The sequence below is a fragment of the Motacilla alba genome, chromosome 11 (assembly GCF_015832195.1).
Source record: "Motacilla alba alba isolate MOTALB_02 chromosome 11, Motacilla_alba_V1.0_pri, whole genome shotgun sequence".
NCBI lineage: Eukaryota > Metazoa > Chordata > Aves > Passeriformes > Motacillidae > Motacilla > Motacilla alba.
Window position 1 is genome coordinate 8,655,903 of NC_052026.1, and position 24,809 is coordinate 8,680,711.

At 40.4% G+C, this 24,809-nt stretch overlaps 1 protein-coding gene across 7 annotated transcripts in view; it reads left to right on the forward strand.

Moving 5' to 3' along the window:
• The window catches only part of ADCY7 (adenylate cyclase 7), a 60,458-nt gene that overhangs the window by 14,129 nt on the left and 21,520 nt on the right, over window positions 1-24,809 (forward strand). For 6 of the 7 annotated variants that reach the window (XM_038147925.1, XM_038147927.1, XM_038147923.1 and 3 more), the window contains 9 exons: window positions 4,237-4,388; window positions 13,388-13,923; window positions 15,198-15,398; window positions 17,454-17,615; window positions 18,385-18,534; window positions 20,781-20,929; window positions 21,258-21,369; window positions 23,668-23,795; window positions 24,008-24,166. In XM_038147925.1, coding sequence (XP_038003853.1) covers window positions 13,753-13,923; window positions 15,198-15,398; window positions 17,454-17,615; window positions 18,385-18,534; window positions 20,781-20,929; window positions 21,258-21,369; window positions 23,668-23,795; window positions 24,008-24,166 — 1,232 coding nt within the window. In that variant the 5' untranslated portion in view covers window positions 4,237-4,388; window positions 13,388-13,752. Of the gene's footprint in view, window positions 1-49; window positions 1,015-4,236; window positions 4,389-13,387; window positions 13,924-15,197; window positions 15,399-17,453; window positions 17,616-18,384; window positions 18,535-20,780; window positions 20,930-21,257; window positions 21,370-23,667; window positions 23,796-24,007; window positions 24,167-24,809 lie in introns of those variants that run through there. The other variant, XM_038147930.1, reaches the window with a different exon arrangement.

Genomic DNA, 24,809 nt, shown 5'->3' on the forward strand with positions numbered 1-24,809 from the left:
TAAGTGAATTTACAGCACTGGCTGCTGTGTTGTTTTTGTAACCACCATGTCTGACAGTGGAAGCTGAAGCACGGGCATTCTGCTATCCTTAACATTATGCATTCTTATCTAATTATATATTTATTTTTGAAAATATAATGCTATTACACAATAACTTAATTATTATTTCATGTGATATTTAAAGCCCAGCATTGTGCTTCCTGCCACAGCTGAACAGACATTCTCCTCCAGGAATTATATGTTTCTGGAAGCATGAGAATAAAGGCCAGCAAATATTTAAGTGCCAGCAAAGATGTTTGCTGTAATAAATTGTTATAGTCCAAAATTTTCTGCGTCTTATAAGCTTGGAACTGCTGTATTCCTAACATGTCTTGTGAGTATTCATTTATTTTGTTTGCACCTTTTGTGGGTAGATATTGGTATTGGGTCAGTCCCTTTAGGAGAGAAGAAAAAGGATACCACACACTTGGAGTCTGTCAGCAGAAAATCCATAGGAGGGAGGAAAGAAAGGAATTTGAGTTCTTTCCTTTAAACACATTAGTTGTCCTTTTTACACAGGGTCTAAGGGCTTCAGAAGGTTTTGAGAATGTTCACAAGATGGAAATATGGGATTACAAGGGAGGAAAACAGCTCTGGAATTTATTGTGTTTTAACTACAGGATGTGGTTATTGAAATAATGTTCTTGTGCTTTTGGCAATAGTTGACTCTCAGGCCTGCTCTTAAATTGTGCTGAACAACTTCAGTGAGAGTTAGAAGCAATCAGAATTTTGAACAGCTGACACTAATTAAATGGGTGATTTGTGCTTCTGCAGGAGCTCTCTGATCTACCAGGGAAGAATTGACCAGTGAACTCTCAACTTTGGCTGCTCTTCCCAGATCTGCTCCTGAGGTGCTTCATAACACGGGTGTTGGTTGAGCACTTTCCTTGTGTGTAACTGCTGGCTTTCTCCTTGGGGTTCCGTGCAGAATGTGAGCTCTTGGAATCATGGTTACCTTTAAGAAACTACCAGCAGGTTGGATCTTCAGGCTATGGCTTATATCCATTAGTAGTTTGTATTTTGTTGGGGCATAGTATTCATGAAAATTTGTTTTTTCCTTTCTCAGCATCTGAAGATAAACTTGGGATGGAAGAGTTGTGCAGTTCAATTACATTTTCATTGAAAGATATTGCTTTTTCTTAGTTTTGAATGGTTACTTCCTAGATTGCAATTTCTCAATTTTTGGCACTTTAAAAAAAAATCTCATTATGCCATTTGATCTGATGGTGAAGAGTTGATGTTGCATTATTATTTTCATATGTTTTCTGTCTCCTTTGGTTGATTTAAGTCTCCCTAACATTAATCAAGGACTGTACTTGTTACATACACAACTGTTGTTGTGTACTTCTCTGTACTCTAATACTCCAAACTTCAAACAAAGGAAACGTGTGGAAAATAATAGGGGTGTTACAAAGTAACTAAGTTACCTTTTTTTTTTTTATACTGTAAGGTTTGGGTTTTTGGTTTTTTTCACTTTTGACCAGTTTTAGCTTGATAAAGTTCAGATAGTTTAAAAAAAAACCAAAAAACACCCCAAACCACCAAAGCACGGTAAAGTAAATCTGTGCTGCAGGTGCAGCATTGATCCAGCAGCTCAATGCCACACAAATAACAATTTGGTAGGTGTGAAAAGCAACTGCTGCTGTAGCAGCAAGGTGCAGGGCTCATAATGTAACTGGTTAAATGTTCTTCAGTCAAAATGAAAGCGCCCCACAAGCTGTTGCTAGGGAAATAGGTGCCTGTGGTGAGTGTTGAATGCAGAGAGGCTTGTCTGTCTTGCAGATCAAAAATTGGCTCCAAGTACTTTGTGTATCACTTTACTGCCGGAAACTTGCTGCTTATCAGCAGACTGGTCTCTGCCTCTGAGGAACTTCAGTTACAAATACAGAGAGAACCTTTTTCTTTTTTAACTCTCTTCCCTTTACATTTTGATGTGAAGAATTTCTCCTGTGCATTATCTTTGTTTATAATGTCTGTGTAGGACAGGAATACTCCTAGGACCTGATCCTGAGGACACTTCTAGGGATCAGCACCTTCATCCCTCTGTAACTAAAAGGGATCTTGCATTTAACTGTTTATTAGGGGCTCTGGACAAAAATAATGTTTTTAGGCATAGCTTTTAAAAATAAAAAAGTAAAATCAGTGAAACTTTGTCAACGTGGTATAGTCATTACATTAATTCTCTAAATCGCATTGTAATTCTCTAAGGTGTGTTATAAATATGAATTACAACTAAGCACCTACATAAACATGGGGTGATTTTTAAAAACTGTCACAGTTTATTTTTTTAAAAGGCACTGTGACATTTCTGGGATGCTCTGACTATTCAGCATCCTCCTCATGTGCTGCTCTCCAGATGAGACTGGTCCATTTCAAAGGAACACGAGGCACCTCTTGTGATTATCAGAGACTCATCCTTAATACTGGATACGTGACACAGTGAAAGTAAAGCAGCAGCTTATTTAGGCATTCCAAATTGTACATGTAACAGGTTTAACAAAGTCTTATTTTTATCTGCTTTTACGCACGCACAGACACAGCAGATTCATATCTGCCTTTTCAGATGAACTCTCTGAGATATCATGTGGCTTTTCTTCTCATCTCTGTCCAAGGCTCCCAAAAGCCTTTGTCAGGGTTTTGACCTTTTACATAACAATCTTTTCCATCTTTCACCCAACTTTTATGAATGCTGATGCATGTAGGGCTTGGCTAGGTACAGCTAACTCCTGGCCAAAATTGAATGGAAATGGCCACAGCTGTCTCAGGACTTAGGTATGAGCTGGGCATTTAACTCACTGTGACAGAGTGGAGTCCCTATTTTGAGTGGTGGTTCAAGTAGTTTGTATATTTCAGCAAAAAATTAACAGAAAGTGGCAGTAGATTTACTTCAATTCTTGTTGTGATAAAATACCTTGCATCCACTCTGATTTTGTGCCAGATTGTTCGGCAGTTTCCTTTGCCTTCTGCTTTCCAGAGTGAGTCCCTGGGGACTTTGGGATGAGCAGTGCTTTGGGATGCTTTGGGATGAGCAGTGACGTAGATGCTGACACTGTCTCTTCCCAGCACAGCTATCAGGCTGTGAATAACTAACTGGAATCAGGCTCCTCAGTGCCACCTTAATTCTGATTTCCTGCCCTGGGTCTCTCTTTGGGTCGTTGTTTCAACATTTCTTCGTAACCATTTACTCCTCTTCTTGGTTGGTGCCCCTGGTGAGTGTGCACTGGATTCCGACAAGGAACAGTGAGGAGCCAGGGCTCCTGCCAGTGCCTGGTACTGTGCTGAGGTGTTGAACATCTTTGGCATCTTCTCACATCCGAAGAGCTGTTCCCAGAAGGTGTATGAAGAGGATAAAGCAGGAAGAGAGTGAGACAAAGCCAGGAGCTGTTGTGTGTGATATGAATTCCCCTACTAGATACCTGATGCACTGGGTTCAAGGATGATACCTAACCGTGTCTTTGTCATCTGCCTTACTGGAGACACAATTTTGTGTTCACAGCACCCTAGGAATATGCACTTCTGCCCTTTGGTACTCCAAGACAAGCAAACTTTGTGTCAGAATCCCTTCATTTCCACACTAGCTGTAGACAAGTCTTTATCCCAAGTGACAAGGTCCAGGGAAGGAATGTTTTGTTGGTGTGTGTTTGGGTTGTTTTTTTCCCAGATGCTTTCCTGCCATATTGTTATATTTGCTGATCTGCAATATTTTAAGTTGTTTTGAATAATATAATTTTAATTTAAGTTACCCTTCATGGAGTGTTTTTTTTTTTTTTTAATTGCTTATATTTGGTCTTATGTGTAAAAAAAGTTACTGGAAAAGTAGGACTTTCATTATCTATGATGCTGTGAAAGTTAGTAAAACATTCTTATCCTATTTTTAGCAGAGTTTCCTTTGCTATCATGCAGGCCTTGCTTGAAAAATGTTGGGATCAGTTAGCATAAAACAATGCCTCTCATCAGTCTTGAGCCTTCTCCTCAGACATCTCCAGCTGTGATTGTTTCAATCAGGTTATATTCATGCTGCAGCATGTCACAATACAGTTAAATACTGTTTCTTCTACTGATTGTCTGAGTAAAGGTTCATAAGATGTGTGATGGAGATTGAGTAGATTTTTCTTCCTTGAACTATCAAGGGAAGAAATAAAGCACTGTTAATGCCTACAGTGGTCCTTGGAGTAAAGATTCCCTGTCTTGTTGCAGGTTCCTGTGTGTGGGGCATCAGAAGATTCAGTGTCAAGGATTTAACCTGAGTGGCCGCACTCACTCTCCTGTAGGAATTTCAAAATGATGGAACAGACCATGGTGGAGTGGAGAAATATGGATTTTGCCAATGAATCCTGTGGCCTGTAATGGTAAGCAAACAACAAGCATGTGTTTCTTATCAGTGGTCCCAGTAAATGAAAGCCTGGAGTAACCTGCTGTGCACAGCCCAGCACTGCAGTGCAGATGAAAATGCTTCCTCAGTGCTGCCCAGTGCTGCTGGGTGAACACCCAGCCCCGGGGCTGGCTGGGCACCGAGCAGTGCAACCTTCGCTTGGTGCTAGTGATGCCTCAGTTTGGAAGGTTCTCCTGTAAACCTCATGGAGCTGTGAGGCACTGACTGCAGGCTCTTTTGAGAAGTGACTTTTGCCGCATCCTGAAGATTGGCCGTGTCTGTGGTATTATTTCAGGTTTGGAATTAACTAGTTCTGCTTTAGTGCTCATTAGCTGGCTTTAGTATCAGCAAATCCAGAGGATAAAGCTGCTTCAGGAGAATTTAATTTAAAAATGTCTGCTTTGTTTTAGCTGTGCCAGGTGAGATATCCCTGTTTCCCCTGGTGAGTCAGTGCTTTGCATGGTGCAAGTTTCCAGGGGGCTGTTGGCATTGGGAACAGTTTGGCAGGGCTGGCTGTCAATCCAAGCTTTGGAAATGGCAAGATGAAAGATAAGATGAAACAAGAAGAGTGATAGTGATCAGATCTGTGTTCAGACATTTTAGTATCTTAGTAGACAATCAAAACTTAGTGTGGAAATAAAATTCCATGAGGCATTTGGCTGTCCCTGGAAAGTGCTCACTGCTTCTGCATGGTTCCCTCTCTGTGATCCAAAGCACCTTACCAGGCCCTTGTGAATGTTTGGCTCCTGTGGCCCTTTGTCTGGATCAACGAAAAATATGTATACAGCTCCTAACAATTTTTTAGAATGTTGCTATAAAGTAAGACTGAAAAGAGAAGATTTGAGGTTTTCAGTCCTTTATAATTGTTTTATTTCAGAATGAGTCCACAAAGGACCTTCCCGAAACCAGGTATTGCATTTTGAAAAACTTTTTTAAAAAGAATTGTGGGTGTTTGACAGCTTTGAGTTCTGATATAGGGTACGAGTCTAGAAACAATGCTTCGATCAGAAATGTCTGTCTCTTCGGTGGTGTTTTTAGTATTTAACCTCCAAGGGAGGGAACTTCCTTATTGCAAGTGTTACTTTTAGTTTTTTTGGCTGTGAAGTACGGATGTGGTGGTGTAACAAATGTTGCATGGTTAGTTTGGGGAACGTTAAAATTCCCCTGTAATGAATAGCATAGAGAAATAAGATTTTTAAAGCAGGTATTTGGTAGGACTTAGTCTTGAAGTATTAGTCATTAAATAAAGGAGGATTGGATTTAATCTGTCTCCTTACTTTCCCCCTCCTTTCTTAAATATTATGAAGACTTTGCTTTAGTAAAGGGCATTTTATAAATTAACAAAAATATTTGTGCTGCAGTACTATCCTGCAGTGCACTGCTCCAGGTACCGAGGCACAGTCACATTCTTTCTGTGGCCAGCTCTTGCCCTTGGGTTGAGTTTTGCTTCCAAAGTGAGATTGCTTAGGGAAGAGGTGAGTAAGCAGAAATTCAGCTAGAAACAACCATGTTTGACAAAAACATTTTAAAAAATGTTTGGCTTTGTAAAAATTAGAGACTGGGACAAAAAAAAAAAAATCAAGGAAACCGAAGTTGTTGTTGATATCAATGCATTGGTTGAATTTCAGACGCCAGTTTGTATTTTTGTTCACTTCAGTGGGGTGGGAATATTGTAGGTAGGAGAGAGAAGAGCCTCCTTTGTTTTACTGGATTTAGATGGACCTGACTGAAATGGGAAGTGATTTCTTATCTTACTCAGGGCAGGTGTTATCTCTTTCCTGCCTTGTTCCTGCCATATTGTGAGTGCACCTGCTCTGAGCAAATACACTATTTACCCTAGATGTGGGCAAGACTCATTTCTGTGTTGAGCTGTACATTCCCCTTAAATAACTTTGTGGGACAGGAAAAAAAAATGAGAGCAAGGTGTGATGCCCATTACACTCTTGTTTGCAGTGATTTTTAATTTTTTTGTATTTTTTTCCTTTTTTTGCATATTTGTTGTATCTAGTGATAGAAGAGTCCAGTTACACCCTGGTGGTCTGACTCTGCCACATCTCTGCTTCTTGACTTCCTAATTGAAATAGATTCTCTGAGGCATATTCAAAATTTTGCAATACAGGTGACAGAATTCATTCTGGGTGTAATTAATTATATTGAGCTTAGAAACCTTGTCAGCCTGAGCTTTTTGTTTGCTATTTGTTATAATTCTGTAATCTAAATGAGATAATGCCTGAAAAAAAAGACCATTCAAGCACACCTTTCTTGAATTTTTGTTTTATTGCTGATTTCAGCAAAGGCTCAGTATTACTTAGTGTGATGCTTTTTTTGGTTTTTTTCTTAAAAACCAGATCCTCTGAAACTGTCAGGAATTTTACTTTTTGTGAAAATCAGGGATATTCTTGTAGAAATTACTGGGGCTTAGACACACAGAGACTCTGTCCCTATTCCCATCTTAGCTGAAAATATTTTTCTGCATGGTGTTGAAGTTTAATGGTCTGTGTTTCAGGGCTTTTTTCTGCAGTTTATATAGCTCAATATTACAGGTTTTAGTACTTTCAGTAATGGCACAAGCACTCTGCTTTTGATATAACTAAACTGAAATTACTCAGTGAAAAGCTATTCTGGCTTCTGAGGACACTGTGTTCAAAGACATGAATTTTAAATAGGACTGCAAGTGTAAGGGGAATATTGACTTTTGCAGTGGTAAGTTCAATTTTAGATCAGCTAAAGTCAAAGAGTCTATCTGTAAGATGTGACGGGGGGTCAGGAAGTCAAGAAATAATCACACACCTTGGTTTTGAAAGATGCAAAGCACAGCTCAATTCCCTTCTGGTGTGATCTATCTTTTTACACCCTGGAGTTTGCTGCTTATGAAAACTAGTATTATAAAAGGGCTGCTTCCTCCCCTGCCCTGCTGAGCCAGACCCAGCACTTAATTATAAGGCTTAATAGATTTGTTGGTTGAACCATTATGTGTTTTCTCAACAAAAAGTACCTTAGAACAGTAGTAAACTCTCTTGTGTAGTTCAGTTCCAGCAGTCTGGTTATATGGATTCTTCTTTCTTTTTTACTGACTTAGTTTGTGAGCTTGTCTTAAATTACCAATCAGTTTTCTGAACTATATTCTGTCACCATTTTCTGTCCTACCTGGGTCTGTAGTACAGAGATTTCTTTCTGTGACTGTAATCTTTTTGTTTCAAAGCACATCCTGTAATAATAGTGGTATTTAAAAATGAGCAACAAGCACCCTCCCCCTGCCCCCAGCTCCAGCAGTGGTATTCTTTGTATTCTTTTCCTTAGGCTGTGGACCTGTGAGAAGTGATGAGTCAGTTTAAGAGCTCTCTGCTGTGCTTGCTTTCCTACTTGTGGTCTGCTTTTCCTTTCCAAGCCCCGGGCCAGCTGTGGAGCTCCTCTGTACCTCTGCTACCTGCTGCACTCCCCCACCCTGACAGGGAGCTGGCCTGCCCAAGGTGGCTGTCTGTGCTGTATTTGGTGAGTGGGCTCTGCAGAGAGCCCAGCAGGAGCCTGGTGCAGGGCCTGGGACAGGACGGGGCCCTGGGTGGGTGAGACTCCTCCTTTGGCTGGCCAGAGCTGGCTGGCGGTGCTTCTGACACCACAGCCTCTGTTATTTCACATCTTCCACTTGTATGAGAGACTGAAAATCTGTTTCCAAATTAAACAACTCGTTACTTATTCCTACTTTAAATAGCATTGGAGAACAAACATTATGAGAAGAAGCAATCTACTGAAATAAGAAAGTGAATTAAAAAGTTCAGTTTCATTGCATTCTTTGCAGCACATTTAGCACTATCATTGCTGTGGCTTTCAACATTCAAGGGCAAACCCTAAGTGATGTAGTGTCACTGATTGCTCTGATAGGTCTTTTTTTTTTTTAATGACAGGCTACTTTTTGTATTGATTTTGCATTTTAATGTAAATATAGTTCTGAGTGCTGATGTGTTGAAGTGAGTATGCTCACTTTTGGTGAGAAAATAGAAGGTGAATATAAGTAAGATTTTTTTTTCTGTATTGCAGAAGATGCCCTTTGAAAATTAAATGTAACTAAAGAAGGTGAAATTTCACATGAAAAACTTCAAAATATGTACAAAAAATGGTTCATCTTTGTAAAGAAACTCACTGCTAGCAGACAGATCATTAAAACACACCTGTTCTCCACTCAGTACTTTTGTATGGGTAGAAGAAGCTAAGGTGGCTGCAGGGTAGCATTTGAAAGCAAAGTCTAAAAGGAAGAAGTGTTGTCTTCAACATGAATGGAATTTCCTGTGGTGTATGTTTGGATTGCTAAAGTTCATTTCCTAGACTGAACTAGTCGTGGAGTCCACTAGACTGGAGAATATTTTTGCTTGAGATTCATAATTCATCCACTAATCTCCTTCAATTATTCTATTGCATGTTTATAGATTCCTGATTCCCTTTTAGTATCTGCTAATGGGTAATTACAGTCAGCAATCATTCTTGTCATGGAAATTGCTAAAGTAATTTCAGAAACACTGTTGTTATTTGTGTGAAACAAAAGATGGAATGGAAATCAAAACTGTACTGTCTGGTGCTGTAGTAGTTAAAGATGGAAAAAGTGGCTCTGCTTGCTTTTATACAGAAGTTATTGAGAGGAATAAGGCGATTTATATTGATTTATATTGATTTATATTGATTCATTTGGTTGTTGCTATTAGGGCTTGTTTCAATACTTCAGACACTGCTCTTTGGTAACCAGGCAGCTCTGGGTGATCAAGTCTTGCATTCTTGGCAAATGAACAACTAAGAGAAAAAATACTTTATAAATTATCCAGGTGGTTACTGTGGTCGTGTTCACTTGTGAATATATCAGGAGCTTTGAAATTAAAAACAGAACTCCAACATGCTTGGATTCTGTTTGGAATGGCTTTAATTTGGTCAGGAGCTGCTGTGAATAATTCTCCCAAGAGAGAGGGAATAGGATGTGATCACTGGCTGTCTGTCTATCCTGGTGTGTGAGAGAGAGGGTGGGCAGGAGGGTGCAGAGAGTGAAGGAAGCCATCCCAAGAGCTGTTATGTTGTTATCAGTCTGTCTTCTGTCATTCATTCTGTTGCTTCACCGTGCAATGCTGCTGCTCTTTGTGCCAGAGCTCCAGAGAGCTCCCTGGGATGTGACTTTGTGCTCTGCTCTCTCCATGTCTGGGATGCTCTCCCCTTTTTCCCTCCCCCATCTGCCCTCACACTGCTCCATGCAGACAATTTCTGGGGAGCAAGGGGCTGAAATTACCCCATGCATCAACACCCTTGGGCTGGTGTGGGTTTCTTTAAAACACTTGGGCTCTACAGGCTCTGTACAGGCCATAGCTATTCTGCAGCTGTTGTCTTCAGAAAATGTGTGTGTCTTCAGCCAGGTCTTCAGAAAACGTGGTGGATTGACACAAAGCCTGGTGGGCAGTTTTAACTAGCCTGGGAAAACAAAAGAGCTTCAGTCTTTTTAATTTCTAATTGTTTTTGTATTTTTTGTGACAAAATTCTGTTGATGTGTCAGCAGGAGACTGGAGAGTTTAGCAGTGCTTGAAAATTCCCATGTAAGGGGAGGAAAGCATAGAGCAATACCCATATTTGTGGGAGATAGAAATGTTGTCCTTTTTTGCTTGCAGGTGAAAGGGGGCTGTGCTTTTGTCAGGTCTTGCCCAGTGCTTACCTAAAAGTGGTTCTGGTGCTGAATCTGAGCACATCCTTGTTCCCAATAAAACACAGTAGGTTTGAAAGGCAGTAGGTGTTTTGTGGTTCATTTTCTGGTAGGTATTCTGTTGTCCAGGTTTTTTTATACCTCTCACATGTCCAGTGTTCTTATATATTCACTGGGCAAAAAATCTTCCTGTTAATTGGCTTGCAAATGACTATGGAGCTCACACAGATGTGACTAAATCATATTAGTGTGCTGGGTGGCTGCTCCCATAGGCTCTCAGTGCAGTTTCTAACCCACACTGCCAGGATTGCTTCTTATAGATCCTGACCTGGGTGACAATTCTGGGTGACTCTTTTTCATCCAAACACATTGAAGGCTTCTAAAGAAATGATGCTTTTTCTTGATAAGCTCCTGATCAGAGCTCTGTGGCTTATGGCAGCAGCCCAGATCCAGTCCCTATTTGGCTCAGTGTGTTTGCCACTGGTGCTTCTGGGAGTGTTCTTTGGTTTTTGTGGCCTGTTGCTGTTTCAGGGTTACACCTCTCTTGGTGTGTCATAACAACAAATCTTCAAGGAGCAATGACCAAAAAGAGTAAAAGTGATGCTGTGGTGCACAGTGCTCACAGGATCCTTAAATGTATAAACAGAAGCATGTTGAGTTGATCTTTTTCCCAGTGTGTGATACCACCCATGACAGAATCTTTTTCTCTCTCTCAAATCTACCTTCTACAATTCCAGAAGGTTGTTGGAAAAAATTCAAAGGAGGAAAGACACAAAAAGTGGGGACTTTTAGAAAGGGAGGTGGTAGTGGCAGTGGGACATGGGATGCAAACTGAAACTAATTTAGAGTGGAATTATTCACCTTGAAGTAGCATTTATGTGGCGCATTATGGATCCTTGCTAAATCAATAAAGTACTGTTGGGGAGTTTCTTTGCCTGGTAGAGTTCTGAGAAAATTGTATGACCCAGGGGTCATTCATAATTACTTGCAGTGCATATCTACAAAGATCAGCCAGGAAGAAACAAATCAATGAGATATCAATCTCTTTTTAATTAAAACGGTTTAGGCTATTGAAAAGACATGTCTCTTCAGTCTGATGTCCTGTAAAACTCTTCAATAATATTCAGAGAGAGTTCCAAGCTGACACTGAACCCATTTTTCATTTTTTGAGCATCAGATAACTGAACCACAGCCACACAATATAATCCTGTAGAATAGATGTAGTTCTTGGTACTGTTTTTTCATTGACATAGTCAGGAGAAGTTACAGAAAGCAAGCTGTAAAGTAATTTTTCCTGGATTTTAATATTAAGTAGCCCAAGACAGGGTAATTTGTTCCACATAATTGTGAATGTATTGCTGCTTAGCAATTAATAGTTAATTTTTGAAAATGGATTCTTCTAATTGGAAAAATAAAGTTCCCTGTCAAAATATATCTAGACCATAAAAATTGCCATCAAAATCATATTTCTGTAAGTATATTAGAGAAGATCTTCATTGTTTTTGTTCTGAATTACACTTTTAGAAGTAACTGGGACAGCAAGCCTGTCATCTCTTTCATGTATCATTGACATCAGGCAGAGTGAGTTCCTGTACCCCCAGCCCCAAGGTAAAGGAATTCCTCAGGCTGTTTCATGAGCTGACTGCCTCTCTGCTGCATCAGAGGCCAAACCTTCCCACTGTCTGGAGTGTGTTGTCTTTGTTACTGAAACACAAATTCAGATTGAAATACTTGCCCCTGTGCACATCTTCTGAGAATTTCTTCTTCAGGAAAAACTGGCTTAGGCCCAAGTGAAGTAATTGTGCAGTTACCTTTGACTTGGAAAACACAGTAAAACATGATGCAAATGTTTCAATTTCTTCTTCATCTCTCCTTTAAGTGTCAGTGGTTTCTGAGACGCACGCTTCTTTTCGAGAGCATTATTATGCACATGCAAATGGTGTGAGTACCAAAAGAAATTTTTAAGTGAAAAATGGGAGGACTTTAATTATGATGAAAAGCTCAGTAATAACCAGTACAGGTGAGACATTAGGTATACCATTAACCATAAATGGGAAAGATTCAATTTTATTGGCTTATTATGCACACATGCATATTAATATGTTAATATTACCGTGTCAGTTTATTCTGGGTATTACTGAATAACAGTGATGCAATATGGAGTTTTTTTGTGATTAATCCAAGTTTGTGGGGTACCCTGGAAAAAAGTTCTAGTTTCTCATTTTGCAAAAGTACACTTTTTTTTTGGTCCAGTCTCAGTGTTGATATATCTGGTTTTGCCTGCTTGATCATTAGTAATTGGACAGGATGTTCATGTTTGGCTCTATTTACCAGAGGCAGAATTGCTCACTATGGTTTCTGAAACTTTTTCCTGCTTTTAGTGTGAAAGCAGTCTGAATGTGTGTGTGTGCAGTTAAGCATTTGGTTTTTGAAAATAACTGGCTGGGATTTGGCTTTTCTGAGGAAAAAAAGAAGTGGGGTTTAGTGGGTTATTTCTCCCTGGAGCAATGGCCTTGGGCTCCATGGTGATGGCAGTCAAGTGGCAAAGAAGCTGTGGTCCTGTTATCAAGTTTTCATAAGACTTACAAAATCCTGTTTTTCATGCTTCTCTCCATCACATCCCTGTGCTTCTTTTTTATGGCTCTTGGCATTGGATGAACTATATTAATGAACCTATTTGAAAAACACTGGCCGTTAGAAATAAACAATACAGTTTATTCCCTAATCTTCATTGTTAGCAGAACACATGTATTGCCTCAGAAACAGTATTACTTAATGTGGAATGAAATGTACAGAACTAGATGTTAAATATCTTTAAAAAAAGTTGGATGAATTTTGGCTTGTATTCTGTTTTATTTTTGTATTATTTTCTCATTTTTCTATGCCTTAATTAAAGTCTGAAATTAATAAGAGGATTTCTTAATTTTTAAGATGCATGTTTTCAGAAAGAGTGCCCAAGGGTATTGTGATTGAAGATTACATACACAAACACACAGATGCACACAACTTCCAAAGAGTTGTGAGCATTCAGTTACACAACAGGCTCACAGGAGCTGTGTCCTTTGCTCAGAAGGAAAAAACCCCATGTAGCACAGTTGTATATGAAAATGTTTGAGCTGCCAGAGCAAGGTGAGCAGAGCAGCCCCTGGCGAGCTCTGCCCACGCACGAGGCTCCTGGGCTCCCACCCACCAGCAGCTCTTGCTCACTGGTCACAGCATGCAGGTAGAAAGTTCAAGGAAAGTTCCCTCCCCCCTGGGGAACACTGTGTATGATTCACTATGAATTTACTAATCCTGTCTCTCTACAGGATTCATCCCAGGAAGTGAGATTCAAGCCTATGGAAAGGAGTTTGAGACTTGCAAAGTAATAATTAAAAAAACCTCATGCCAAAAGCACCTGTCTGCACCAATGCAAGCTGATCTGGAGCTTCATGCTTAGTGCTGATGATGAATTGCCTGTGGTTTTGGGGAGGCTAATTCCTGCTTTTGATTGCATTGGAAATCTGAAGTTGATGCTCATGAGAAGTAAAATCAGAGAACGTGGGTTACTCAGTGTGCCTGAAGATCACAGAGGCAGCAGCGAAACGACAAAACTTCTCTTTGAAGCAGTGGCTTCAGCTGTGTCATTGTGTGTGCTGGGAACTGAGAGAAATAGCAGCCAGCCTGGGAGAAGATGCCAGCTAAAGGGAAATACTTCTTCAACGACAGCGATGAGGGCAGGATATCAGACCCGCTCTACGAGAAGTACCGCTACACCAGCCAGCAGCATCCCCTCCTGCTGCTGCTGCTCTTCATTGCCATCCTCTTATGGACTACTCTAATCATCATCTTCTTTATTACTGCTGTGAGTAAACTTCTTTTGTGTGTGTGTGTGTGTGTTCAGTGTTTGCAGAGAGGATAAGGAGTCACTCTGACAGCACACTAAACCTTTTTGGCTATATAATATTTTGAGCCACATGGTGTCAAAGTTGCAGTGCTGAAAGGTATCAAGTGACTGTCCATGTATTACTGTGCATGATTTTGAAAGGATGGGAAGAGAGGAGAGATTGTGGCACCTGCACAATTACTGTAAGGATTGTTTTTCCTTTCTACACATTAGGAACAAATCCTGATCTGTACTGAATGCTAGCTATGATCATAAGTACTAAAAGGGCCAAGGAAGGAACAAGAACAGACGTTAAAATGTCCTGCATTTCTCATATTATGGTGACTTGTTGTCACCAAAAAGTCACTTGTTGGTGACTTTTTCATCAGGTTATTCCTGAGGGGATTTTTTTCTTAAAATATTTGTAGATGTTAATTTCCTTTTTTTAAAAATCTTATTTTTGTTAATAAAAACACAAGAAGAACCTCCCAGTACAATGGGTGATCAGTGGAATCAATATTTAGTTAGCAAAGAGCGGTGATCCTATAGGCATAGAAAAGATGCAGCTTAAAGATTTTTTTGTTGTGTAGTGTAATTTGATTTTTTTTGTAAAGAAATTTGGTGTTGTACAAGCCCAGCTGACAGCTGGTAAGAAGAGGAGTTGATTTAAAGATAATGTTGTAAAAAGGTAGTAAAGTAGCTGTTATAATCCTTCATTGCCTTTTAACTCTGCTTTCCAAACACTGTGCTTCATGATAAAGGGTCTTCAAGTCTCTCTTTAGCAGCAAATCAAATCTTACCAATTGCACTTGTATCTCTTTTACCTTTTATTTCTTAGGAAGGGAAGAAAAGTAGCAACACTCTTTTTAACAATTTATCTTCTGTGAATCTTAGAGCACCGTTACACTCCTCTTGAGCAAAATTTGCACTCTAAATCCATTTCTTTGGGTACATCTGCATTATAGATGCAGTGTACTTAGAAGTTAGTGGTTTGGGGTTTGCCTTTTAAGCTAGTTTGGAAAATAATAACGGTGGAACTGGGGTAGAATGAGTATCTATAATAGTATTTATTGTATTAGCTCTGCATGTGTGAATATCAGAAAGCGTCCATGCTGCCACAGCTGTCTACTTAAAAACCCAGGTTAACTTATTTCAAAGGGGTCTAAGCTGTTTCCAGGGCAGTATAGATGCATTTTTCATTTTTCTGAAGGGGACATTTGTTCCAGCCGTGACCCTTTGTTCTGCCTTTGCAGGAAGCTCACTCCCACCTGGCGTTCGTCGTGGCGGCGTGCGCGGCGCTGGCCGTGTTCGCGGTCATGTACCTGCTGCTGTGCATGGAGTCCCTGTTCCGCAGGTGGCTGGCGCTCTTCGGGGTGATGGCCTGGCTCTGCTTCCTCACTGTGGGATACGTTTCCCTTTTTGAAACAGGAGCTGACTATCAGCTGTGGGAGCAGGTGGGTACGCTGTGCTCATTCAGGTATTGCGCAGGACTGGGGGTCAGTTGTGGATGTCTTTGTGTGCTTTAGTCTTTCAGGATGTTGTAGCTGTGTAACAACTCCTCTCAGATTTAGGTTAACTTTTAAAATTGGCTTCACTGATTTGTTGCAAATTTTAGTTGGTATTCTGGATTATAGTGAAAATACAGTTCCGTGAAAAAATTGGATAATTGCATAAACCTATGTGGGAATTGCATCTTTAAGATGTAATCGAATTGGATTTTTATGTAGGATTTTTACTAAATCTTAATTACTATTAATTAATCTCTGATTTTTTTTGTTAGTAATACTTGCTTTGTTAATTTATTTGGGTCAAAGAGGTGTTCAAGAAATGTATAAAAGACTCCAGAGCTGGGTGTGCCCTAGGGAGCAGGTTTTTAAGTAAGTGGGAGAGGTGAAGTGAACAATAAGGATTAATGACACATCCTGGCATTGCTGGGTGTGGCTAAACTTCATTGCTTGCTATCTCTGATCAGAAGATGGGTGATTTCATGAAGCCAAAAATATCATAATTTGTAGGAAACTCCTCCTAAGATCTCATAATGCAAGCAGAAGAGTTTTAATTAAATAAAAATGACTTTTAATCTTGTTTTATGAACTCCGCCCCTTCCCTTCTTTATTTGACTGAAGAAAGATATAAATTATCAGTTAAACAACCCAAATCTGGTTTGTATTATGGCCTGGATCCAGCACTGTACGTTTAGAGTTGCTGTTCAGTTTTTTTTAACATAAGGAAGCGCCTATTACCTTAGGAACCACCCCCCAAATGTATTGATCTTAACTATAAATGCAAATATGTAACAAAGCATGATTTGGTTTTGGTGCTTTCAGTGCTGCAAGCCAATGTGGTGTTGTCATGTGGTAATAATTCATTCATATTGATTTTAAGTCTAAAATATAAGGACGCCCTACTTGGAAAGTGAATAGATTTATTTCAGACTTTCACCTCAAGTTATGAATTTATCACTAATTGAAGCTACTGTTTAAAGGCAGGTGTGCCCCTTGCTTGTCCATCCTTTTCATGTGCTTATAAAACTATCACACAGCATTCAGAACGCTGTGTGACTGGGGTTGCAAATGTGGCAGAAAAAACGGTTTTACTTCAGTTAAACCAGTCAGATAGACACAGAAAAATATTTTCATTGAATGAAAACTTTTCTTTGCCTGTTTTTCTGATTATTGCTGTCCCAGTCAAACTATCTATTCTGGGAAAATATTGAAGGGCAGACTGGACCTTGAGACTTCCTCGAAGGAAGCTCTTGTCTGGAATGGCACAATTTAGTCGCTGTGATGAGATGGAGCTGAGCCAGGAATGCTGCAATATATTCCTCTGATCAGGGCTGTTAGTTTCCATATATATGTATATATATGTAAGCTGACAATTGTAACAAGTCTATAAATATGAATTTAAATTTTACAGACCTTCCCACTTATCTGGAGCAGTTCAGTTCTGCATTTTATAAAATGTGTGCAGCTAAATATGGCTAAATATGTGGTTAGTGGTAATAAAGGTTATTCTTTTGTGGGAGGACCAGGAAGTATTGGTTGGATTTTTTGTTTTTATCAAACATAAAGCAAACATACACATGTGACTGGGTGCTGTTAAAATTAAAAAAATATCTTCCAACAGGTGAGAAATCTGATTCTATTCAGTATTGCTAGCCTTGCAACACACTGTTCCTGATGTGTGAGTACACAGTGCATCCGAAGTGCATCTCCAGCTGTAAAGGATAAGATCAGGATAAAGGGCAAGGACAAGGGAAAAAATTATAGGTGATATGTCACGTTAACCCATCTTGTCTATGAACCTATAGTTGTTAATCCCTCAAAACACTTAGAACTACCACTGTCCTTATGGCTTTACCTGTCTTTTGAAACATAAATATCTAATTGTTCAGCCTGAAATTGAGCAAGAATCCCACTGCTTTGCTCCTGTTTCTGGAAGGATTTTTGGCATTTACCTAATAACATGTATGTGTGATTATTTTTTCTTTTTTCTTTTTATTTCCAAAGGTGCCATTCTTTCTGTTCATAATCTTCACAGTTTACACCATGCTACCCTTTGGGATGAGAGGTGCTGTCATAATTAGTGTTGTTTCTGCTCTCTCCCATATTGTTGTTTTAACTGTGGTAAGTGTAACATCTCAAGGAAATAAGGAACGCATTCCATTTCAGGTAAGGAAATAACTTGCTTACATAATGAAATACTCAAGTCAAGCTACCCTTTGCTTTTGGCATAACTATTCTATTGAGAAAAGTTTCATTGATATTTCAAGTTTATGGATTTGGAGCTTGGGCCCAAAAACTCTAGGGCTTTTTGTAAAATTGCAAATTTTTAAATCTGCAGAGCAATTTTTGTTTTTCTGACCTAAGTGGAAAAAGCAGGGTTGTTAAATTAATTTTTAAACTAAGCTGTTAAAAATATGCCTAGCTTAGTCACAGTCACTCTTCCCAACCTGTGCTCTTTCAGGTGGGTCTACCTACATTCATCAGGCACTGCCCACAGGGTGGATCAAAAGGGCCACTGCTGCCCTGGGGTGTCAGAGGGCCTGGGAGCGCAGCCTGCTGCGTTCAGGGCTCCCAGCACTCCTGAGCAGGGTGTGTTCACAGGAGCACCCCAGCTCATTCCGGGCAGGCGTGTGCCAGGCTCCACACAGCATGCTGATGCAGGAGTTTGTGCAGTGCTTTCCCACAAACCAAACACCGGTGCCTGCAAATAAATGTTAAATGAGAGCATAGCATTTTCTGTTTCATTATTGTGACTGTGAAAGTCAGATTACATCTGCCAGGTCCATCCTGGGTAACAGCAATGATTTGTTATGGGATGGGGTAAGAGGAAATGAGACATGGTCTGGGATTTACTGCGTTTTATGGGACTAATATGTGTGTTAGTGAAGTATCAATGACTGCCCTGCAGTAGGTAAATATTTTTCTTCTTGTGCAGCTCCTTGCCAATGCTGTAATTTTCCTTTGTGGCAACTTCATGGGTGCATTTCACAAACGCCAAATGCAGGTGGCTTCGTGGGATTTGTACAGATACACCTTAAAGTGCATTCAGGTCCGAATGAAACTGAAGATTGAAAAGAGGCAACAAGTGAGTGAGCTAGTTCATCTTATGAATTGCTTGTTTTCATTTCCAAAGTCTGCAAAAATTCATAAGGTTGGTGACTAATCCATGTTGAAAGGCTTGGTCCAGTTTTTGACATACCCACCTAATGTCAAAAATAAAAGTTGTGCCATTTGTAACAAAAGAAGGAAGTTAAAGGGAGGAAGCTGTTTTCTGAGACTTGTCTACATGAAAATCACAGTATTTGCAACAGGAATGTAATTGCCAGTCATTTTTAGTTCCTTTTTTTTCCTAGAATAAACTGTTCCTGGGACTGGCTAAGATAACTTAAGAGGACATATCCTTAATGCCCTGAAATTACTTGTAAGGTAATTTTAGCAGTTAGTTTTATAGTTCCCTTGGTCACATTTTTTGCATTGAATTCTAAAGAATTATTTGTTCTTATATTTTATTGTCTCACAAACTATTTTTACTTTGCTAGAAGGAGAAAATTGGATGTGAAGGGAGAAAAAGAAATCACATGTTAGATTAAAATATTTATTCCCATAAACTCCAGTGGTATTCAAAGAATAAAAAGCATGAATTTCTTACTGAGGAAGGTTTGTAGAGAGATACTAAAGCTGAAACTGTGGCACCTTTCCTGGTATAAATAGGGTTAAGAAGTGCTCTACAAGGCTGATATGTATCGTGTTCTTGGCCCAACAGTTATTAGATAAAAAGAAGGGGCTGAAAAGTGACTGACCTGATCAAAGCGGGAAGAAGAAAATGCCACACTGCTAGTGCGATCTGTTCTCTGATGCTAATCTTGTGAGATGAGACAACAAATCTCCATGAAAGCCCTGCCAGAATTTCCCCACGCAGCTGCTGGGGAAGCCTCTGATCACCTTACCAGGCAGTGTGCTCTCATTTCCTGGGCAATGTACTCACTTCCATGAGTGTTCAAGATTTTGGTTTTAGGATTTTGTTTTTAATGGTTGTTTGTTCGAAGTGTAAATGTGCTTAAGTCTATGGAAGGCTTTGTTTTCAACCATGTTGCAATTTGTCAGGCAATTCTGCCTATCCTTTCTACCACCAGCTTTTCTGTGAAAAAGATGTGAGAACTGCAGTTCAGGGCTGCTCACTGCTTCCTTGAAAACTGTGTGATGCGTCAGCCTAAAAATGGCCCTTTTATATTCCCTGGGATTCTGCTGTCAGTTTAAGTTCTTTCCCAGGGCTGACTCTCCCAGTACCCAAACAGTAGGTGAGGGGAAGGAGGTGTTTCTAGTTCTGGCATCAGTCTCAAGCTAAACTGCTGCCTATACCTTGTGTAGAAGGGTACTTGATGCTCAACAACTGTCTCTTCCCACTGTGATCCCAGGGTACTTCTTCTTGGGGGCAGGCACTGGTTAAATAACCCTGGCAGCTCACTGCTTCCAGCACATGGCTGCGTTGGGTAGCCAGGGAAAGGGGACAAGGACTTGGTCCCAGGGGACAGCATGTAGCGGTTTACTTGGCTGCACAATGTGTTAATCTTGCTGTTGATATTGTCTGAAAAAGTTCCTGCTCGTAGCTGCTCCACACAACATTTCCTCTTCCATCTCTGTGGTGGGAGAGCCCTTCCTCACTCAAAGTATTCTTTTTGTCATCCTCTTCTGCCCAGCAGCTTACCAGGGTCTTCTTTGAAAGATGGGCTTTTGAGCGAGAGCCAGTGTAAAAGGGTGCCCTGAGTAGTCAAACAATGGGAGTGGGTTTGGAGGAGTCTGTTTCCAGTTCCGTTCCAAAGGCTTCATTTCAGGGGCATTGCTTCAGGTTAGCTACAGCAGCATGCAGCTGACACTTTTGTATCTGTTGCTGCTTTTCCAGCATTTGAGAATTTACGAATATTTTTAATACTGAATAGATTGTTAGGCACAAAACATAAGCTTTTACAGAACCTTTATCAGACAATGCCAACACAACACTGACATCAGGGGACAAAATAAAATGTAATTTATCCAGAAAATGTAGTACTGAATACTGACACTTCTGTGTGTGCATTTCATGGTTAAAATGGAATGTCACACCTAGGAACAAAAGAAAAAATATGCAACATAATTGTGAAATCAATAATTTGGAGAACAGCAATGTAAAAATGTCTTCTGGAAAACCTGACATGCATTACTCAAAAACTATTTGACTAAAGATATCTTTGTTTTGGTTTTTTTTTAATGCCTTCTTGCAGTCAGTATAATTCTGCAGTTTCAGACTTACTGTGTTAATAATTTTGCACAATTACTCCTCCCCCCACTTTTTAGGAAAATTTGCTTTTATCCATCCTGCCTGCTCATATCTCTATGGAAATGAAGCTGGCAATCATTGAGCGACTGAAGGAAACTAATGATAACAGGCAGATGCATGACAACAACTTCCACAGCCTATATGTAAAAAGGCACCAAAATGTTAGGTAAGTGAAAGCCCTAGAAATAATTTTATTGATATAAACTTCGGATTCTTATCAGAAGAAGATACATATGGTCCAGTGAAATTAAAATTTGAAGGCAGACTTTGAGGCTGGAGCGAGCTTCTTTCCTGCAATGGGAAGATAACTGTGTGTTCAACTGCTGTGCTGTCTTTTAAATCAGGGGAGATACTTGAACCCTTTTTGCTGGAGTCATTTCCCAAAGAGGAGAGAGGTGTTTTCTGTTAAATGCATTTCAATAGTTATGCTGACTGTGGGATTGACATATCTTCATATTTCTCTTTCCCTGCTTTTTCCTTTTGCTCTTGTCTAGCATTCTTTATGCAGACATTGTAGGATTCACTCGCCTTGCCAGTGACTGCTCTCCTAAGGAACTTGTAGTGATGCTGAATGAACTCTTTGGAAAGTTTGATCAGATTGCAAAGGTAGGTTTACAGTTTGTGCTGTAGGATAAAGGCCTTTGGAAAAAGAAGTTTTTTTGGACAACAGGATAGCTGGCTGCTAGTCCTCAAGTCAGGAAGGCAAGACTGCTTTTGCTTTAAAGCTAACTGGCAAAATCACATTAAAACAAAATGTAAATCAAAAATGGGAAATGTAGCAAGTTGCTACTGTAATTCCAGTTCTTTGGTGTGGAGGTTTATCTGTATCATTTAGGAAATTGCCTGATGGTGGTAAGTGATTGCAGCAGGGCTGTAGGAGGTTCTGTGTACAAACTCCACTGAGGAGCTTTGCTGTGTTCAGCTCGAAGGTTTGTTTGGCTCCACAAATGGAGAACTCTCAGACACACACTTAAAGGCATAAATTCAGAGTCATCAGAGTTCTTTAGCCCAGGAGTGAACTAAAGAAAGCTTCCTGTTACTAATGGAAACCTACAAAAAGTTTAAGACTGGGGAGTAGTTTAAAATGGTCCTTATTAAGACATACCCTCAATACTGACCCTTCAGCCTGGCAGGAATTGTTACCGCTTCCAGGTGCTGCTTGAGGTTAATTTTTTGCAGCAGTAATCACAAACTCAGGTTTTTAGTTCTCACATTACAGGGACTGTATCTCCTACATGTTTATGTGTTGTGTTTGTGAAATCCTAAAAATTTGCCATAAAAAGTTAGAAAACTCTAAAATTATTAATGTAGCAGAGCAGTGAAATTGCTGTAATTAAACCCCTGTGGATATCATTGAATAAATTCTTATATATACCACTGATTAAAACATGACTAAGATGCTAGCAATATTTTTTTACTAAATTACGTGGCTAATTTTTGCATTTATCTGAATTCAGTTGCTGTTAAGTGTTTAAGTACTGACAAATAAAAGTTATACTATACCTATTGCAATTGCATTGTTGTGAAGCAGCTATAAAGACAGACTGAGTTATGTCATGTTAGTTGCCAAATGGCAAAATTTCTTTTAATGCTGAAGTAGAAGCTGAGGTTAAACACATTTGGTAAGGTTTTGTAACTGTTCTGCAGACAGAAAATAGGAAAAAAATCTAGATTTTGAGTGATGAGTTTTCTCACTGCTGTATGCAAATTGCACTGAAACGTCTGGATTTAGTGAGTCAAGGTCTTTTGCAACTCTGTGGTTGAGCTGTGAGAAGAGGTTCCTGCTTTTTGTGCTATTTTTGTTCTGCCAGGGAGTATTCTGTCATCTTTTCCATAATGTACAAATATTGCAAGCTCCAATTTACCTAATAAAAATTGATGGCTAAGCTGGACACTGAGCTGGATGCTGAAGTGCAGCAGCTCTAATCCAGGGCTGGTTTTCCCTGCCGATCCCTCTGAGCTTGTCACTTGTGGCACTGCTCAGAACCCACCGGGGTGGATTAAGATGTGGAGAATGATGGATGTTCCCTAAAGGCTTTAACTGATGAGGGAGAACAGCTCAGGTTGGGAAATTGCCACATATTTGGGCTGATTTTGGAGTTGATTTAGGAACTGTGTTCCCACAGCAGGTAGTGTTGAACAGCTGGAGCTATTGGCTGGCCCAAATTAAGCCATCTCTGCTCATCAGTCAAACACTACACAGCCTTGCTGAATCAGCCCTGGCTTGCTTGCAACCTTTGTCGTTAAAATTCTTCAGTAAAGTGTTAACGAAAGACAGTATCAGAGACTTTTTGCTCTCTCCTGCCAGCCATTGGCAGCAGTATCCTCTGTTGCACAGTCAGGAAAATTTTTTTTTGCTACCATTTAGTATTGTGGGGTTTTTATTAGCAATTGCAAACTGTAGTGTGTGCCGGCTTCCTCTTCAGTTTGAAATAGCAAAAAAACCCCATTTTGCATCTGCACTACTACCAGGTTGGGCATCTGGATTTCTAAGTTTTCCCTCAGTGCTGGGAGGTTTTATGACACCTCCACTGTTACTTATGAGGCTGCCATGTAAAAACAGAGGGAAAAATGCCCATAATTCAGATGAAGATTAAAAGTAGATTTCATCTTTTAGATGGTAAATTCTGTGACGGTTTTGTTTATAGTTTTTTCAGCTTCACACAGTTCCAAGAAAAAAGCAAGAAACTAGCAAGACGGTTTTATTTCAGAAAGGATTAAAGTGGTCATTTTTGTTCTCTCCAGTGAGCAATGTCCCGGCATTCAGATGTGGGGAAAAAGAAGTAAACTTTGTTTACACAAGGATTAAACAAAGCCTGACTTTCTCAAACCAGCACCTTTGGAGCTGTTAGCCTACTTGCAGTTAATTTTTTCCTGTTAAAAATGTTTGGTGTAATTTTGCAGGAGAATGAATGCATGAGAATAAAAATCCTGGGAGACTGTTACTACTGTGTGTCAGGCCTGCCCGTGTCCCTCCCGGTTCATGCCAGGAACTGTGTTAAAATGGGGCTCGACATGTGTGAAGCAATAAAGTAAGTGTTACACAGAAGGCTGTTCAAAATATAGATATTGTGCAGATATTGAATTAAAGAATTAGTTTTCTTGTCAACATTCAAAGTGTATTTATTAGCTGCAGTTGCATAGTTCTGATCAGAAGTTTGTCTCGCCTTTGCCCCAAGTGTATGATGAGACAGGAGGAGGAGATAAAATGACGAGTCTGCTCTAACCCCCCATGCCTCCCCAGGCAGGTGAGAGAAGCCACGGGCGTGGACATCAACATGAGGGTTGGGATCCACTCCGGGAACGTGCTGTGCGGGGTGATCGGCCTGAGGAAGTGGCAGTACGACGTGTGGTCTCACGACGTGTCCCTGGCCAACCGCATGGAGTCTGCCGGAGTGCCGGGGTGAGCGAGCGAGCGCACGGGGCCGGGCCCGGGGGTGCCCTCCGTGCGGGGCCGGGCCCGGGCCCGGGGGTGCCCTCCGTGCGGGGCCGGGCCCGGGCCCGGGGGTGCCCTCCGTGCGGGGCCGGGCCCGGGCCCGGGGGTGCCCTCCGTGCGGGGCCGGGGCCGGGTCTGTCACTGTGCCATGACACACATCCTCACCTGGGGCGGTGGAAATAGGACAGATGTGTACTTAGCAGAGCTGTAAAATGTTCGTATTTTCTGATTGCGTTTTCAATGAGCTATAAAACTCTATTCTTAGGCAAGAGACTGCTTCTTGACCTTCCCTTCATGGGAGAAACATGTGCATTATGTTGACTTAGTTAATCCATGCTGTACACAGGGGTAATTCTAGGTTTGTGAGTTCAGTTAGAGAACAGTTGTGCTCCTTAGGTCAACAAGGCCAAGCTGTCTTTACCCAGTGTTTCTGCTAATGCCTCGATCAGCTCCACTTGATCTATATCAGCTCTACATTCACCACCCCCAGCACTCAAACCCCACAAGCAACTCAGAAATTAAAATGCATCCTGGTGGGGAGTATCCCAGCAAGGAGAGTCTGGAGCTGTTGTTTGTTGTGCATTTGCCATGGGCAGAAGGAAGAGAAGGG